We start from the raw sequence: 16,339 nt of genomic DNA on the forward strand, positions 1-16,339 counted from the left end.
TAACCCCATCCTTTCCAATACTGCCCATAGAAACGACCATTCCAACCTGTCAAATGCTTTCATAGCATCCAGGGATAGTATCGCCTTAGGTGTGGTGTCCTCTTTGTCTGTATCTAGTACGTGCAGTATTCGCCTTATGTTATCATTGATCAGGCGACCTTTTATGAAGCCTGTTTGGTCCGGATGAACTAAAGACGTCATATGCTTTTGCAATCTGATGGCTAATATCTTAGAGTACAGTTTGACATCGGTTCCGAGGAGGCTTAAAGGACGGTAACTACCGCATTCAGTGGGGTCTTTGTCTTTTTTGTGAAGAACTGAAATGAGTGCGGTATTTTGGTGTTCAATGAAGCTTCCCTCTTTGACTGAGTATAAGATCATATTTAGTAATAAGGGTCCAAATATGTCCCAGCAAGAAATGTACATTTCTGATGGGATACCGTCAATTCCCGGAGCTTTGCCGTTTTTCATTCCGGATATGGCCTTCTTGAGTTCTTCTAATGTGATCGGTACTTCTAACTGTTTAGCGTCTTCATCCGTAAGTTTAGGGAGAGTAATTTGATTAAGATATGTGTCTAATTTGTCTTGATCAAAGGTCGTTTCTGAGTTATATAAATCGGAGTAGAATTCTTTGAATGTATCGTTTATTATTTTGGGTTCTGTTACTAGAGCTTGTTGTTTCCTAATGGCAGTTATATCTGCAAATTTTGCATTAATTCTTAGTCGCATGGCTAATAGGTGACTAGGTTTAGAACCTTGGAAGTACTGCTGTTGTCTAGTGCTGCGTATTTGCAATTCCGATTTTTGTCTGTACATTGCTCTGATCTCTGTCTTTAGAATGTTAACTTGGTTATCTAGTCTAGTAGAGTTGTTGTATTTTAAAGAATTAAAAAGCGTTGAGTAAAGCGTTTCCATTTCAGACAGTTTTGTGTTTTGATTTTTGCGCAATATGGAGGTAAATCTATCCGAGAAATCCTTGATCATATTCTTTACCGACATCCATAATATTCTGGGATCTTGCACCGAGTTAGCATTATCTTGTAGGAATACTGTGAGAGCTTCTTTAATTTGTGTAATGAATTCCTTGTTGTTAAGCAGCATCGAATTAAAACGCCATCTTGGGGCCCGGGTAGATAGTGTACCAAATGTTGCTTTCAGGATTAAGTAGCAGTGATCTGATAGCGCATTGGGTGTCATTTCCACTTCATATTTATCAAATATTCTCGGGGATGCAAAGACGTAATCAATTCTGGATAGTGTGTTGTGTCTCGCCGAACGACAGGAGTACTTGCGGGTCATGGGGTTAAGTGAGCGCCATAAATCAGTTACTCCTGTTGATTTCGACCAATCTTTTAATGCTTTAGATGAATTCTTTTGTTCGCTGGAGAAGGAAAGGTAAGTTTTGTCCATCCTTGGGTTCCAAATGGCATTAAAATCCGCACCTATTATATATGAGTACTCGGGATGGTTTAACATTTCTCCTGTTAGTGAAGTGAAGAAACCCACTTCGTACAAATTCGGGGCATATACCGCTGCCAATGCAATTTTCCTGTTATTGTGTATAATCCTAGCTATAGTTATGCGCCCCTCAGCATCCGACCATACCCCTTTCAATTCGATATTTAATTTGCGTCTGACGACTATGGCTACCCCTCTAGTTCTCGTAGCAAAAGAAGAGTGACTAATATTATGGTATATGTTATCCGCTAACGTATTTATGTCTCCCTCTAAAATGTGCGTTTCGCTTAATAGAGCCACGTCCACATGTTCTTTTTTCATCAGTGTAAGCACGCTTTTGCGCTTGTGTTGTTTGTTTATCCCACCGGTGTTCCATACCATTATATTCAAACTAGCCATAGTCTATGCATGTTTTCGTGTAGTTTTTGGTAATGTTTCTGGAGTATGAAGCTACAATAGATGCACATCCAATTAATGAGGTCCCGTTGAGAGCTGAGCTTAAAAACATATATATATACAAATAAAAATCCCCTATTTTCCCCTCACCCAGAAAGTCGAACATGCCTGTGTTCCAAGAACACATCCTCCGCAATTGACTTTCTCCCATGGTCCACCGGATTGCCCAAACTGAGCATTGTAATCCTAATTTTCCTATGCTCATTGCCATAGGATCTAACATTTCCATTCTATTGCAATAGAATGTCGCTTTTGGTCTTGCACCTTCCCTTACTGTAATGAAGTATTGTGATAAATAACCTAAAGATAAAAATAAAAAATAAAATAAAAAAAAGAGAATAAACCTTTATCGACATATTCCTTTGAACCCTCCACCAACGTGTGGGGGGAAAAAAAGGAAAAGATTGTAGAGCAATATTGACACCTTAATGTGAAGAACATTGGAAAAGAATAATGTAAGTTAAAATATATTTAAAAAATATAGAGTAATATTGACACCTTAATGTGAAGAACATTGGAAAAGAACAATGTAAGTTAAAATATATTAAAAAAATATAGAGTGATGAGAAGAAAAAATTAAATAAAATAAAAATCAATGGAAAGATATAGATAAGGAATAAGAGATAAATAATTATCAACGTGGAGAAGCCACTAGAACCGATTTAACTGATTAGATAAGATAGAAAAGCAGCGCCTTTTAGCGCTTCAATGTGCCTTTAATGGAGTGATTACTTAAATTGTTAGAATAACCTTGCTGTGCTCATACGTTTATGTGTGGTTAATTTTAAAGTATTATTAAGGACTGATTGCACTTCATTTAATTTATTATCTGCTATGTGTATGCACACCGAATGTTATTGTTAGAGTTGTATGCTTCGTTGTCATGGTGCCTTATATTCTAGAAGGTTGTAGAATATACTAGTGCCTAGACTATTTTACATTCCAGAATGATCTAAGAGACCCAGGGCATTTGAGCGATAAACCCAGAATATTCCAGATAGATCTTTTTGCATTGATATTTATTTGTCCCCTCAGAGACCAGAGACTGAAATTATAATGTATTATGAATCGTATTATACACAGTACACTTTGTTATAGACGACTTGCATATCGTTTGCTACTTTGATGAACACAACAATGTCATTCCAACACTGGTGGAATGACCTCATTGATGAACACAATAAAGTCATTCCAACACTGGTATATATTTAGAGAGAGGCTTAACTGATTCCGGCATTTTCGTCATGCTTTGGGTTATTTGCTGCATTTTGATTCAGGAAATCCTCAGCTTCAAAGGGTGTAAATGGACCTGACCTGCGGCCGTTATTGCCCAAGAATGATAACAGCGCCGGATATGCTAGCCTTGGCTTGTAGCCGGCTTTGTACAGCTTTTGCATCACATCTTTGTATGGTTGACGTCGGATGATGGCCTCTCTGCTCAAATCTTCGTAGATAAATATTGGTTTATCACCATACTTCAGCTTCCCACGTTGGTTGCGAGCATATTTGATGATGTCATCCCTTGTTGTAGTTTTCCGCAGAGTGACAATGATGACTCTCGGCCCGTTGATACTTTGCCCCTGGGAACCAATTCTGTAAACTTGTTCCACTTCTGGCACTTTGTTTGGATCGGAGTTTTCCAAAATCGTTGATAACTCTTTTGGAAAGTTGATGTCTTCGCAGTTCACTGCTTCATCAAGCCCCACAATGCGGATGTTATTCCGCCTGTGGTAACGATGGGTTTCTAGTTGCCTCTCCATCACTTCGTTTTTAAGCAATTTTATTTCCCTCCGATATTCCTCTTTAGCTCTTTCCATCTCTTCTCCCATCTCTGTCAAGCCACCTTCGTTCGCTTTGATTGCTTTTGTGTTTTCTGTCACCGAAATCTCCACTGTTGTGATTCGCACGGACTGCAAATCGATCGCTCTCATAACCTCTTCGAATTTAGTATCGATGTGTTCAGCGTGTGCGACCAACTGTTCTTCTACGTGTGCTTTGAAAGCGACCATCTGTTCTTTTATCAGGATAGTCAGAGAGTTGAAGTCGGGCTGTGCAACTGAACTGCTTGTGTCAGTTGATGTTATTGGAGCAGTGAGGGATCCGATGGATGTTTTTGCTATTATCTTCTCAAAATCGCCTGCTTTTTCCTTCACGGTACTTTTTTCTGATGTTCCTGTTATGTTGTCATCTATTGTCTCCATCTCGGGGCCAGTTGTCCTTGGTCCCTGTGTATTCTCCTCTATATTCCCCGCGTCGGGGCTTGTCCCCAACGGATCTGCCACAGCGTCGCCTGTTATTTTCTTTGAGCGTGTTTCAATCGGCGCCGTTAGAATTGCTGTGTCTTGTTTCCTTCCACCCTTTCTCTTATCCTTATCCATGTTGTCTTTTTGATATAGTTAGTAGAGGGTCTTATCAATACATACGATGTGGTCTAATCTCTTTTGGTATTGTCCAAATAAGGTTTTTAAACGAAATTAACGATAGCGGGAGCGGAGCTGTAACCAATTGCGTGCGCTACATATTGCAGCTAAACCGGAAGTCACTACTCCTGAACTCTAAAGAGGTACAGTAACACTGCTGCTGAACTCTAAAGAGGTACAGTAACACTACTGCTCAACTCTAAAGAGGTACAGTAACACTGCTGCTGAACTCTAAAGAGGTACAGTAACACTACTGCTCAACTCTAAAGAGGTACAGTAACACTACTGCTCAACTCTAAAGAGGTACAGTAACACTGCTGCTCAACTCTAAAGAGGTACAGTAACACTGCTGCTGAACTCTAAAGAGGTACAGTAACACTACTGCTCAACTCTAAAGAGGTACAGTAACACTACTGCTCAACTCTAAAGAGGTACAGTAACACTACTGCTGAACTCTAAAGAGGTACAGTAACACTGCTGCTGAACTCTAAAGAGGTACAGTAACACTGCTGCTCAACTCTAAAGAGGTACAGTAACACTACTGAACTCTAAAGAGGTACAGTAACACTGCTGCTGAACTCTAAAGAGGTACAGTAACACTACTCCTGAACTCTAAAGAGGTACAGTAACACTGCTGCTGCTGAACTCTAAAGAGGTACAGTAACACTGCTGCTGAACTCTAAAGAGGTACAGTAACACTACTGCTGAACTCTAAAGAGGTACAGTAACACTACTGCTGAACTCTAAAGAGGTACAGTAACACTGCTGCTGAACTCTAAAGAGGTACAGTATCACTGCTGCTGAACTCTAAAGAGGTACAGTAACACTACTGCTGCTCAACTCTAAAGAGGTACAGTAACACTGCTGCTGAACTCTAAAGAGGTACAGTAACACTACTGCTGAACTCTAAAGAGGTACAGTAACACTACTGCTCAACTCTAAAGAGGTACAGTAACACTGCTGCTGAACTCTAAAGAGGTACAGTAACACTGCTGCTCAACTCTAAAGAGGTACAGTAACACTGCTGCTCAACTCTAAAGAGGTACAGTAACACTGCTGCTGAACTCTAAAGAGGTACAGTAACACTGCTGCTGAACTCTAAAGAGGTACAGTAACACTGCTGCTGAACTCTAAAGAGGTACAGTAACACTGCTGCTCAAGTCTAAAGGGGTAACTGAACGTAGACCAATCTCAGTCACTCTTATTGTCTGGGACCAAATTCGGTCACGCCCCATTTTGCGCGACATCCAGTTTTTTTTTTTACCGTCAGCGTTTGGGAATTTCATGTCGACAGGTAGATGAAGTGAAATTATACTTATTTTAGAATATATATATCAAATTTCATGAGTATTCATCTATATTTAGTCATCTAAAGACTATTAGATATGAACCTATGTACCTGTAAAAAGTGGGAATCTCTAGAATGTGTTTTGGTGTTTACGGAAGTGCGGGTAGCCTCTCAGGTTGACGTTATACTATAACTTACACAACACTTTCTGTTGTCAGTAGATGGCAGCATTGGTTTAAAATTAAAAGGTGAAAATGTGAAAACTCTGGTGCAATGTGAACTATGAGGCCAAATGGAAAGATATAGAAACCAAAAGAGAGGGATTCAAAGTGCAGGCACTGATAGGAGATAGGGAGCTGTTCAGAAGACAGGAACAACTACTAGATCCAATTACCAGATTCACTATAAACATATGGAACACAATAGTAAAGAAATACAAGCTAGAAAAATAATCTAAGATACTGAGATGGATAGCACACGACAACAAATTCAGACCAGGGATAGAAGACCATGGGTTCAAGAGGTGGGAACGGGGGGGTATAACAGCAATGTGCACAATGACAGAAGGAGGGGAGATGCAGACTCTACAAAAATTGAAAGAAAGATACGGACTAGAGAATAGGGACCACTTTAGATATGTACAGATTAGGGACTACTATAACAAGGAAATAAAGCAAGATAGAGACAAAGAACAGAATGGGGTAATTAAGATAATGGTAAAGTCATACGAAGGACGGAAGGGGAGGGTGATATCAGCACTATATCAGGCAATAATGGACAGTAAGGGAAATACAACATTGTATGTGAAAGAAAAGTGGGAAAGAGAGTTGGAAATAGAGATAACAGAGGAGGAATGGTATGACACATGTAAGACACAACAAACAACCACAGGATCAAGGATATGGAGGGAGTTTGGGTGGAAAAATATAATTAGATAATTTATAACACCAGAAATACAGGGCAATTACACACCAGCAAAGAAAACATGTTGGAGGGAGTGTGGACAGGAAGGGGCGAACCATACACACATATTCTGGGGATGTCAGAAGATAAGGCACTACTGGGAAGAGATAGGAGGGATAATAAATGAAATAATAGGATACGAAATACCCCAGGGAGGCCAAGTGTTGTATTTGGGGAATCTGTCACAGGAAGGAATCCAAGGGGAAGACAAATATTTGATTAAGATATTGATAGTGGCAGCCAAGAAAGCTTTAACTAAACTGTGGTACAAGGTAGAAGTGCCGACAAAGGATCAATGGATAGAGTTGGTAGAGGGGATACAGGAAATGGAGAGAATCACACATCTGCTGAGGCTGCAAGAAGAAAAGTTTGAATGGAAATGGGGAAAATGGGAAGAATACAGGAGGGGAAGTAACGAGATCACAGAGGTTTGAAAAGGATACAAGGAAATGAATAAAAATGTAAATAAATAATGCAAATGTAGAATGGACCGAAGGACCCATGTCACACTTTTTCTTTACTAATTTTTTGTCTATTTGTTTTAATTTATGTACTGTGTATTGTCTATGAATGTTGTCTATGTATGTTGTTGAAAAAATGAAAATAAAAATTTAAGTTTAAAAAAAGAAAATGTGAAAACTACTAAATGAATACAATTCCCAAGACCTTTAGCACAGGTCACTGGGACAAGTCTATTCTTTGACGCGATCTGAACAGCGTCAAACTATTAATGGGACCTGAGTACAGTGATCGAGAATGGTCACCCAATTATCTTAACAAAAGTTCATCATTAGCATTATGTTTATTGTCTAAACGGGAACATAATGGTACAATTTAAGATTTGAATGTTATCCGCATATAAAGGACAAATAAAACATCGTTAATTTGTAAGAAACCTCAATGAAAACGGTGCAGGGTAAGTTATATTCGCTATTGTTATGAAAATGTGATAGAATCCTATAAAAATGTGGACGCATTTGGTCACCGTGACGTTACAGTAACACTGCTGCTGAACTCTAAAGAGGTACAGTAACACTGCTGCTGAACTCTAAAGAGGTACAGTAACACTGCTGCGTACAGTAACACTGCTGCTGAACTCTAAAGAGGTACAGTAACACTGCTGCTGAACTCTAAAGAGGTACAGTAACACTGCTGCGTACAGTAACACTGCTGCTGAACTCTAAAGAGGTACAGTAACACTGCTGCTGCTGAACTCTAAAGAGGTACAGTAACACTGCTGAACTCTAAAGAGGTACAGTAACACTACTGCTGCTGCTACTGAACAGGCTGACTCTAGAGCTATGTGGCAGGGGCTCAAAACGATGACAGACTACAAAGGCGCCTCCCTCAAACTGAACAGTGACATCTCCTTAGCAAATGACCTCAATACCTTCTATGCGAGGTTTGATGCTGGTAATAACACCAGCCCACAAGCCACGGCAATGGGGGGGGGGGGGGGGTCTGCTGCTGATGGAGACTCAGTGTTCAGGGTAACAGAGCATGAGGTGAGGCGGACCTTTAAAAAAGTGAATATCAGGAAGGCAGCAGGTCCGGACGGCATCCCCGGCCGCGTCCTAAAAGTCTGTGCCGACCAACTGGCCCCGGTATTCACTGACATATTTAACCTGTCCTTAGAACAGGCTGTCATCCCCACCTGCCTGAAGAAGTCCACTATTATCCCTGTACCCAAAAAATCCAAGCCTGCTTGCCTCAACGACTACCGCCCTGTAGCTCTCACCTCCATAGCCATGAAGTGCTTTGAGAAGCTAGTAAAGGGCTACATCTGCTCCTCCCTCCCCATCAACATGGACCCCCTGCAATTTGCATACCGCCCCAACAGGTCCACGGAGGACGCCATAGCCCATGTGCTGCACACAGCAGCATCACACCTGGACAAGAGGCAGGGGAACTATGTGAGAATGCTATTCATCGACTACAGCTCGGCATTCAATACCATAGTCCCCTCCATACTCATAGCCAAGCTCAGGGACCTGGGCTTGAACTATGACCTCTGCCAGTGGGTCTTGGACTTCCTGACGGGCAGACCCCAGGTGGTGAGAGCAGGCAACTGCACCTCCTCATCCATCACCCTCAACATAGGGGCCCCCCAGGGCTGTGTTCTGAGTCCCCTCCTCTACTCCCTGTACACACACGACTGTGTGGCTCAGCGGAGTAGCAATACAATCATCAAATTTGCTGACGACACAGTGGTGGTGGGCCTGATCTCTGCCAACGACGAGAGGGCCTACCTGGAAGAGGTCAAGGTCCTGGCGGGATGGTGCCAGGAAAACAGCCTCTCCCTGAACGTCAGCAAAACAAAGGAGATGATTGTGGACTTCAGGAGGTCGGGGGTCAAGGACTACAGCCCCCTCAGCATCGACGGGGCACCGGTTGAGAGAGTCAACAGCTTTAAGTACCTCGGAGCCTACATATCCGAGGACTTGACATGGACCACACACATTGACAGTGTTGTGAAGAAGGCACGACAACGCCTCTACTTCCTCAGGCGCCTAAGGAAGTTCCAAGTCAGTCAGAAGATCCTTAAGAACTTCTACTCATGTACAATAGAGAGCATCCTGACTGGCAACATCACCTCCTGGTTTGGGAATAGCACTGCACAAGACCGAAGCAGACTACAAAGAGTGACACGTTCAGCCGAACGCACAATTGGAGGGGGGCTCCCCACCCTCCAGAACATTTACAACAAGCATTGCAGGGGCAAGGCTAAGAGAATCATTAAAGACTCCAGTCACCCGAACAACTGCCTCTTTGAACTGCTGCGGTCAGGCAAGCGATACCGGAGTCTCAAGGCGAGCACAGAAAGACTCAGAAGAAGCTTCTATCCCCAGGCCATCAGGCTGCTAAACGAACAATGAACACTACACAACAACAACCATCAAACGCACACACTCACTTTAAACAAACACACTGTAGCACCCACTCCACACACTTTATAGCACACACTCACTTTAAACAAACACACTGTAGCACCCACCCCCACACTTTATATTTATTGATGAAGGATTGCACTACAACTCGTACACCTTACTGTAAATTGTACCTAAATTGTACCTCATCCCATTTCTGCTTTGCACTATATAGTACTGTACATTAGTACACTGCATAGTATTGTATATTATATGGTAACTCAGTTACGTCTATTCTGCATCGAACATTGTACATATGTCTATACTGAACACTGTGACCTCATTTTCTACTTTTCTACTTCTAAATTACATGCTATACTATGTTATTTGATACTATCTTGTCTAGCACAGTCTCTGGAGCGTAACAGTAAGAAGCATTTTGTATGAAAGTATTCTGTACTTCTGTATGACAACTATTAAAGAAACTTGAACTCAATCAATCAACACAGTGGTTTAAGTCATACCTGGAGGGGATGTCAAGGTCAATGGGGAGAAATCCAAACGGCTTGCCAACAGCATGGGAGTACCGCAAGGGTCTGTACTTGGGCCACTGTTATTCACCATTAATGACCTACCGCAAAGTTGTCCAGGTGTCAGCTGCCAGATGTACGCTGACGATACCATCATCTGTGTGTCCGCTAAAACAGCTAGCATGGCAGCTGAGCACCTGACCCAGGTGTTACAGAACATCTCCGACTGGCTTGTGTCGTCTCATTTGACCTTGAATGTCAATAAAACTGTCTCTGTGTGTATCTCCATACGCAAAAGGCCTATAAATGATTTGTTTGAGCTGCAAATTAAAAATGAAATAATTGCCGAAGTGACTGAGGTCAAGTACCTAGGAATCATATTAGACAAGAACCAAACATTTTATAAACGGGTACATTATGTATGTAAGAATGTCAAGCCTTATTTAAACAGTTTTTCGTTTTATTAGAATTGATCTGTCAACTAAAGGTGCTCAACTTTATATGCACGCTATGATTCTTTCCCACTTGTATCACATCATGGTCACAAACCTCACAAACCATACTAAAACCCATAACTATAATATACAAACAGGCTATGAAAATCATGGACCGTAAACCAATGCGATGGAATCACTGCAGTGTTTTGAGTAAGCACAATTTTTTCACGTTTGAACATTTTGTAATATTATACTTGTTTTTAAATGTTTGAACAATCATGTCTCATCATTATTTTCTGGACTGGTGGTTAGATGTTGGAGCTTTAGCAGAGAAAACACACAAGCTTCCAATAATGGTGACTGTACTGTTCCCATGTGCAAGAGTTCGTTTGGACAGTCTGCCTTCTCTGTTAAAGGGGCAAACTTATGGAACTCTCTGCCTACTGGCTTAAAACTGGAGTCCAATGACAACGTCTTCAACAGAGGACTCAAAGTATGGCTGAAATCAAAGCAGCAGTGCTCACATATAGACGTGGACTGGTTTTGTTATTTTGACCATGGACTCTTGTTCTGGTAACTATTTGTTCTGATTTATGATTTAAATGTCTGTATTATACTGTTCATTTTATTCTATCTTTTAGAAAAGCCTCAATGGACTAGTGTTGAAAACTAGCACTTGTGCTATAAACACGCAAAACAACACATCTGGTCTGTCCACTGTGACTGGTCCAATGTACCTGTGGTGTCCATTTTAAATAAAAGTTTTCATTCATTCATTCATGCATTCATACTACTACAACCACCACCACTACTACTATTACTATTACTACTACTACCACAACCACCACTACTACTACTACAACCACCACCACTACTACTGCTGCTACTACCACAACCACCACCACCACTACTACTGCTGCTGCTACTACTACTACTATTACTACTACTACCACAACCACCACCACTACTACTGCTGCTACTACCACAACCACCACCACCACTACTACTGCTGCTGCTACTACTACTACTATTACTACTACTACCACAACCACCACCACTACTACTGCTGCTCCTACCACAACCACCACCACCACCACCACTACTACTACTACTACTACTACTACTACTACTGCTACTACTACTACAACCACCACCACTACTACTGCTGCTACTACCACAACCACCACCACCACCACCACCACTACTACTACTACTACTACTACTACTACTACTACTACTACTACTGCTGCTGCTGCTGCTGCTGCTGCTGCTGCTGCTACTTACTACTACCACCACCACTACTACTACTACTTACTACTACCACCACCACTACTACTACTACCACCACCTCCACCACTACTACCACCACCTCCACTACTACTACTACCACTATCACCACCACCACTACTAAGTTTCAATTCCAAGACTGTTTAGGGACCACAGTATGCAGAAAAAGTCAAATACACCATTTGTGTGTATTTTCGACCCTAGATCTTCATCTCCCCTCTCCTCCCCCTCCCTCCCTCCCCCCCCTCCCCCGTCTCTCCACCAGGTGCTGGTGTTTGACTTCGGCGGTGAGGTGTACGTGTGGCACGGGAAGGACGTTTCTCTGGCCGACAGGAAAGTGGCTGTCAAACTGGGCAAGCAGCTATACAGCGCCCCCTATGACTACAGTGGCTGCCGGGTCAACCCCCTGGACGCCTTCTCCACCAATATGGATGTACCGATGTGAGTAGAAGCCCCGCCCGCTTCGCGGGGGTCATCCAATGGGGAGAAGGGAAAGAAGACACAGCTTTCAAGCTGTATGATCCAGCTGTAGTAAGATCAGCTGTAGTGTGACCAGCTGTAGTGAGATCAGCTGTAGTAAGATCAGCTGTAGTGAGATCAGCTGTAGTGAGATCAGCTGTAGTGAGATCAGCTGTAGTAAGATCAGCTGTAGTAAGATCAGCTGTAGTGAGATCAGCTGTAGTAAGATCAGCTGTAGTAAGATCAGCTGTAGTGAGATCAGCTGTAGTAAGATCAGCTGTAGTGAGATCAGCTGTAGTGAGATCAGCTGTAGTAAGATCAGCTGTAGTGAGATCAGCTGTAGTGAGATCAGCTGTAGTGTGACCAGTTGTAGGAAGATCAGCTGTAGTGAGATCAGCTGTAGTAAGATCAGCTGTAGTAAGATCAGCTGTAGTGAGATCAGCTGTAGTGAGATCAGCTGTAGTAAGATCAGCTGTAGTGAGATCATGATCATGATCATGATGATGGCGCCGCTCCGACCGGCTGCCTCTCTGTTCGCTCCGTCGAGACTGTGTTTACTTTTGTTAATATTTATAGTTTTTAGAGTTTTGTGCGTACCAACTGTTGGTGCATTTAATGTATATGACCGTCAGTCACTCATAGACATTGGATTACGGGAAACTTACCAACTGGATTACTCGCTGGATCAGCTTTCCGAACCACATCAATGGCCTGAAGAAATTCTCCGGAGATTAGGACCAGACCCTTTGTTCCCAGAGCCCAGGAAAAGACGACGAGGAAAGAGGGCTGGGATCCGAAACAGGCTGAGATCCAGACGCCACCGTACACCACTTCCCAGTATATTGCTAGCCAATGTACAATCAATAGACAATAAACTGGACGACATCCGAGCAAGGATTCAATATCAAAGAGACGTTAGGGACTGCAATGTCCTTTGCTTCACCGAAACATGGCTCACACCGGAGGTTCCAGATCACGCAATTCAACCAGCGGATCACTTCTTTATCCATCGCAAGGATCGGACATCATCAGAGTCCGGTAAACAACGTGGAGGAGGTATTGCCTTCATGTTTAACAAAAATTGGAGTGATCCAACGAACGTGAAGGAATTATCCAACCACTGCTCCCCAGAACTGGAATATATAACCATCAAGTGTCGTCCTTTCTTCCTCCCGAGGGAGTTAACGGCGATCGTCCTGGTCGGAGTGTATATTCCACCGCAAGCCAGCAACAAGGTTGCGCTCTCCAGACTACACGACGAGGTAAATAGAATACAAGTGGCTAACGTTAACGCCGCCATTTTAGTACTGGGAGATTTCAATAGCGCCAATCTGAGAAAGGTATTGCCTGACTTCTATCAGCATGTGACTTGCAACACCAGAGGCGGTAACATCCTAGATCACTGTTACACGCAATTTAAAGGTGGCTACAAGGCTCATTCTGATAGTGGCTTTGGCAAGTCAGATCATGCATCCATTTTCCTTTCACCAAAGTACAGACAGAGAATTAAAAGTACTCCCGTAGTCTCGCGAGAGGTGCAGAAATGGGATCTGACGTCAGAAGAGACGATCCGGTCAGTGTTTCACCACACAGACTGGATTGTGTTCCGCGACACAGATAACATTAATGCCTACACGGAGACAGTGCTGGACTATGTTTGTACTAGGGTGAAAGAAACAATCCCCACTACCAAAATGAAAGTTTACCCAAATCAAAAACCCTGGGTAGACAAATCCGTCCGTGAAGCTCTGAGAGAGCGCACCAAAGCATACAATGACGGCCTAGTGGCAGGCAACATGAATGACCACAAGGTGGCGCGACACAACGTAAGGAGGACAGTGTCAGAGGCCAAACGGCGCTACAGGGATAAAATTGAACTCCAGTTTGAACAAGCTGACTCTAGAGCTATGTGGCAGGGGCTCAAAACGATGACAGACTACAAAGGCGCCTCCCTCAAACTGAACAGTGACATCTCCTTAGCAAACGACCTCAATACCTTCTATGCGAGGTTTGATGCTGGTAATAACAACACCAGCTCACAAGCCTCGGCAATGGGGGGGGGGGGGTCGGCTGCTGATGGAGGCGCAGTGTTCAGGGTAACAGAGCATGAGGTGAGGCGGACCTTTAAAAAAGTTAATATCAGGAAGGCAGCAGGTCCGGACGGCATCCCCGGCCGCGTCCTAAAAGTCTGTGCCGACCAACTGGCCCCAGTATTCACTGACATATTTAACCTGTCCTTAGAACAGGCTGTCATCCCCACCTGCCTGAAGAAGTCCACTATTATCCCTGTACCCAAAAAATCCAAGCCTGCTTGCCTCAACGACTACCGCCCTGTAGCTCTCACCTCCATAGCCATGAAGTGCTTTGAGAAGCTAGTAAAGGGCTACATCTGCTCCTCCCTCCCCATCAACATGGACCCCCTGCAATTTGCATACCGCCCCAACAGGTCCACGGAGGACGCCATATCCCATGTGCTGCACACAGCAGCATCACACCTGGACAAGAGGCAGGGGAACTATGTGAGAATGCTATTCATCGACTACAGCTCGGCATTCAATACCATAGTCCCCTCCATACTCATAGCCAAGCTCAGGGACCTGGGCTTGGGCTATGACCTCTGCCAGTGGGTCTTGGACTTCCTGACTGGCAGACCCCAGGTGGTGAGAGCAGGCAACTGCACCTCCTCATCCATCACCCTCAACATAGGGGCCCCCCAGGGCTGTGTTCTGAGTCCCCTCCTCTACTCCCTGTACACACACGACTGTGTGGCTCAGCGGAGTAGCAATACAATCGTCAAATTTGCTGACGACACAGTGGTGGTGGGCCTGATCTCTGCCAACGACGAGAGGGCCTACCTGGAAGAGGTCAAGGTCCTGGCGGGATGGTGCCAGGAAAACAGCCTCTCCCTGAACGTCAGCAAAACAAAGGAGATGATTGTGGACTTCAGGAGGTCGGGGGTCAAGGACTACAGCCCCCTCAGCATCGACGGGGCACCGGTTGAGAGAGTCAACAGCTTCAAGTACCTCGGAGCCTACATATCCGAGGACTTGACATGGACCACACACATTAACAGTGTGGTGAAGAAGGCACGACAACGCCTCTACTTCCTCAGGCGCCTAAGGAAGTTCCAAGTCAGCCAGAAGATCCTTAAGAACTTCTACTCATGTACAATAGAGAGCATCTTGACCGGCAACATCACCTCCTGGTTTGGGAATAGCACTGCAAAAGACCGAAGCAGACTACAAAGAGTGACACGTTCAGCCAAACGCACAATTGGAGGGGGGCTCCCCACCCTCCAGAACATTTACTACAAGCGTTGCAAGGGCAAGGCTAAGAGAATCATTAAAGACTCCAGTCACCCGAACAACTGCCTCTTCGAACTGCTGCGGTCAGGCAAGCGATACAGGAGTCTCAAGGCGAGCACAGAAAGACTCAGAAGTAGCTTCTATCCCCAGGCCATCAGGCTGCTAAACGAACAATGAATGAACACTACACAACAACAACCACCAAACGCACATAGCACACACATCCACACGCACACACTCACTTTAAACAAACACACTGTAGCACCCACTCCACACACTTTATAGCACACACCCACTTTAAACAAACACACTGTAGCACCCACTCCCCACACTTTATATTTATGGATGAAGGATTGCACTACAACTCGTACACCTTACTGTAAATTGTACCTAAAATTGTACCTCATCCCATTTCTGCTTTGCACTAGATAGTACTGTACATTAGTACACTGCATAGTATTGTGTATTGTATATTATATGGTAACTCAGAACATTGTACATATGTCTATACCGAACACTGTGACCTCATTTTCTTCTTCTAAATTCATGCTATATTATGTTATTATGTTATTTGATACTATCTTGTCTAGCACAGTCTCTGGAGCGTAACAGTAAGAAGCATTTTGTATGAAAGTATTCTGTACTTCTGTATGACAACTATTAAAGAACTTGAACTTGAACTTGATCAGCTGTAGTGAGATCAGCTGTAGTAAGATCAGCTGTAGTGAGATCAGCTGTAGTGTGACCAGTTGTAGGAAGATCAGCTGTAGTGAGATCAGCTGTAGTAAGATCAGCTGTAGTGAGATCAGCTGTAGTGAGATCAGCTGTAGTGAGATCAGCTATAGTGTGACCAGCTGTAGTAAGATCAG

The 16,339-nt window shown here is 43.5% G+C and overlaps 1 protein-coding gene across 3 annotated transcripts in view; it reads left to right on the plus strand.

The window, feature by feature from the left end:
* Positions 1-16,339, plus strand: part of LOC311235953 (supervillin-like) — a 271,644-nt gene that overhangs the window by 208,030 nt on the left and 47,275 nt on the right. For all 3 annotated transcript variants that reach the window (XM_084323493.1, XM_084323494.1, XM_084323495.1), the window contains one exon: positions 11,972-12,147. In XM_084323493.1, coding sequence (XP_084179619.1) covers positions 11,972-12,147 — 176 coding nt within the window. The remainder of the gene's footprint in view (positions 1-11,971; positions 12,148-16,339) is intronic.

This window comes from Notolepis coatsorum, assembly GCF_963971535.1.
Source record: "Notolepis coatsorum genome assembly, chromosome: 10".
In the NCBI taxonomy this organism is placed as follows: domain Eukaryota; kingdom Metazoa; phylum Chordata; class Actinopteri; order Aulopiformes; family Paralepididae; genus Notolepis; species Notolepis coatsorum.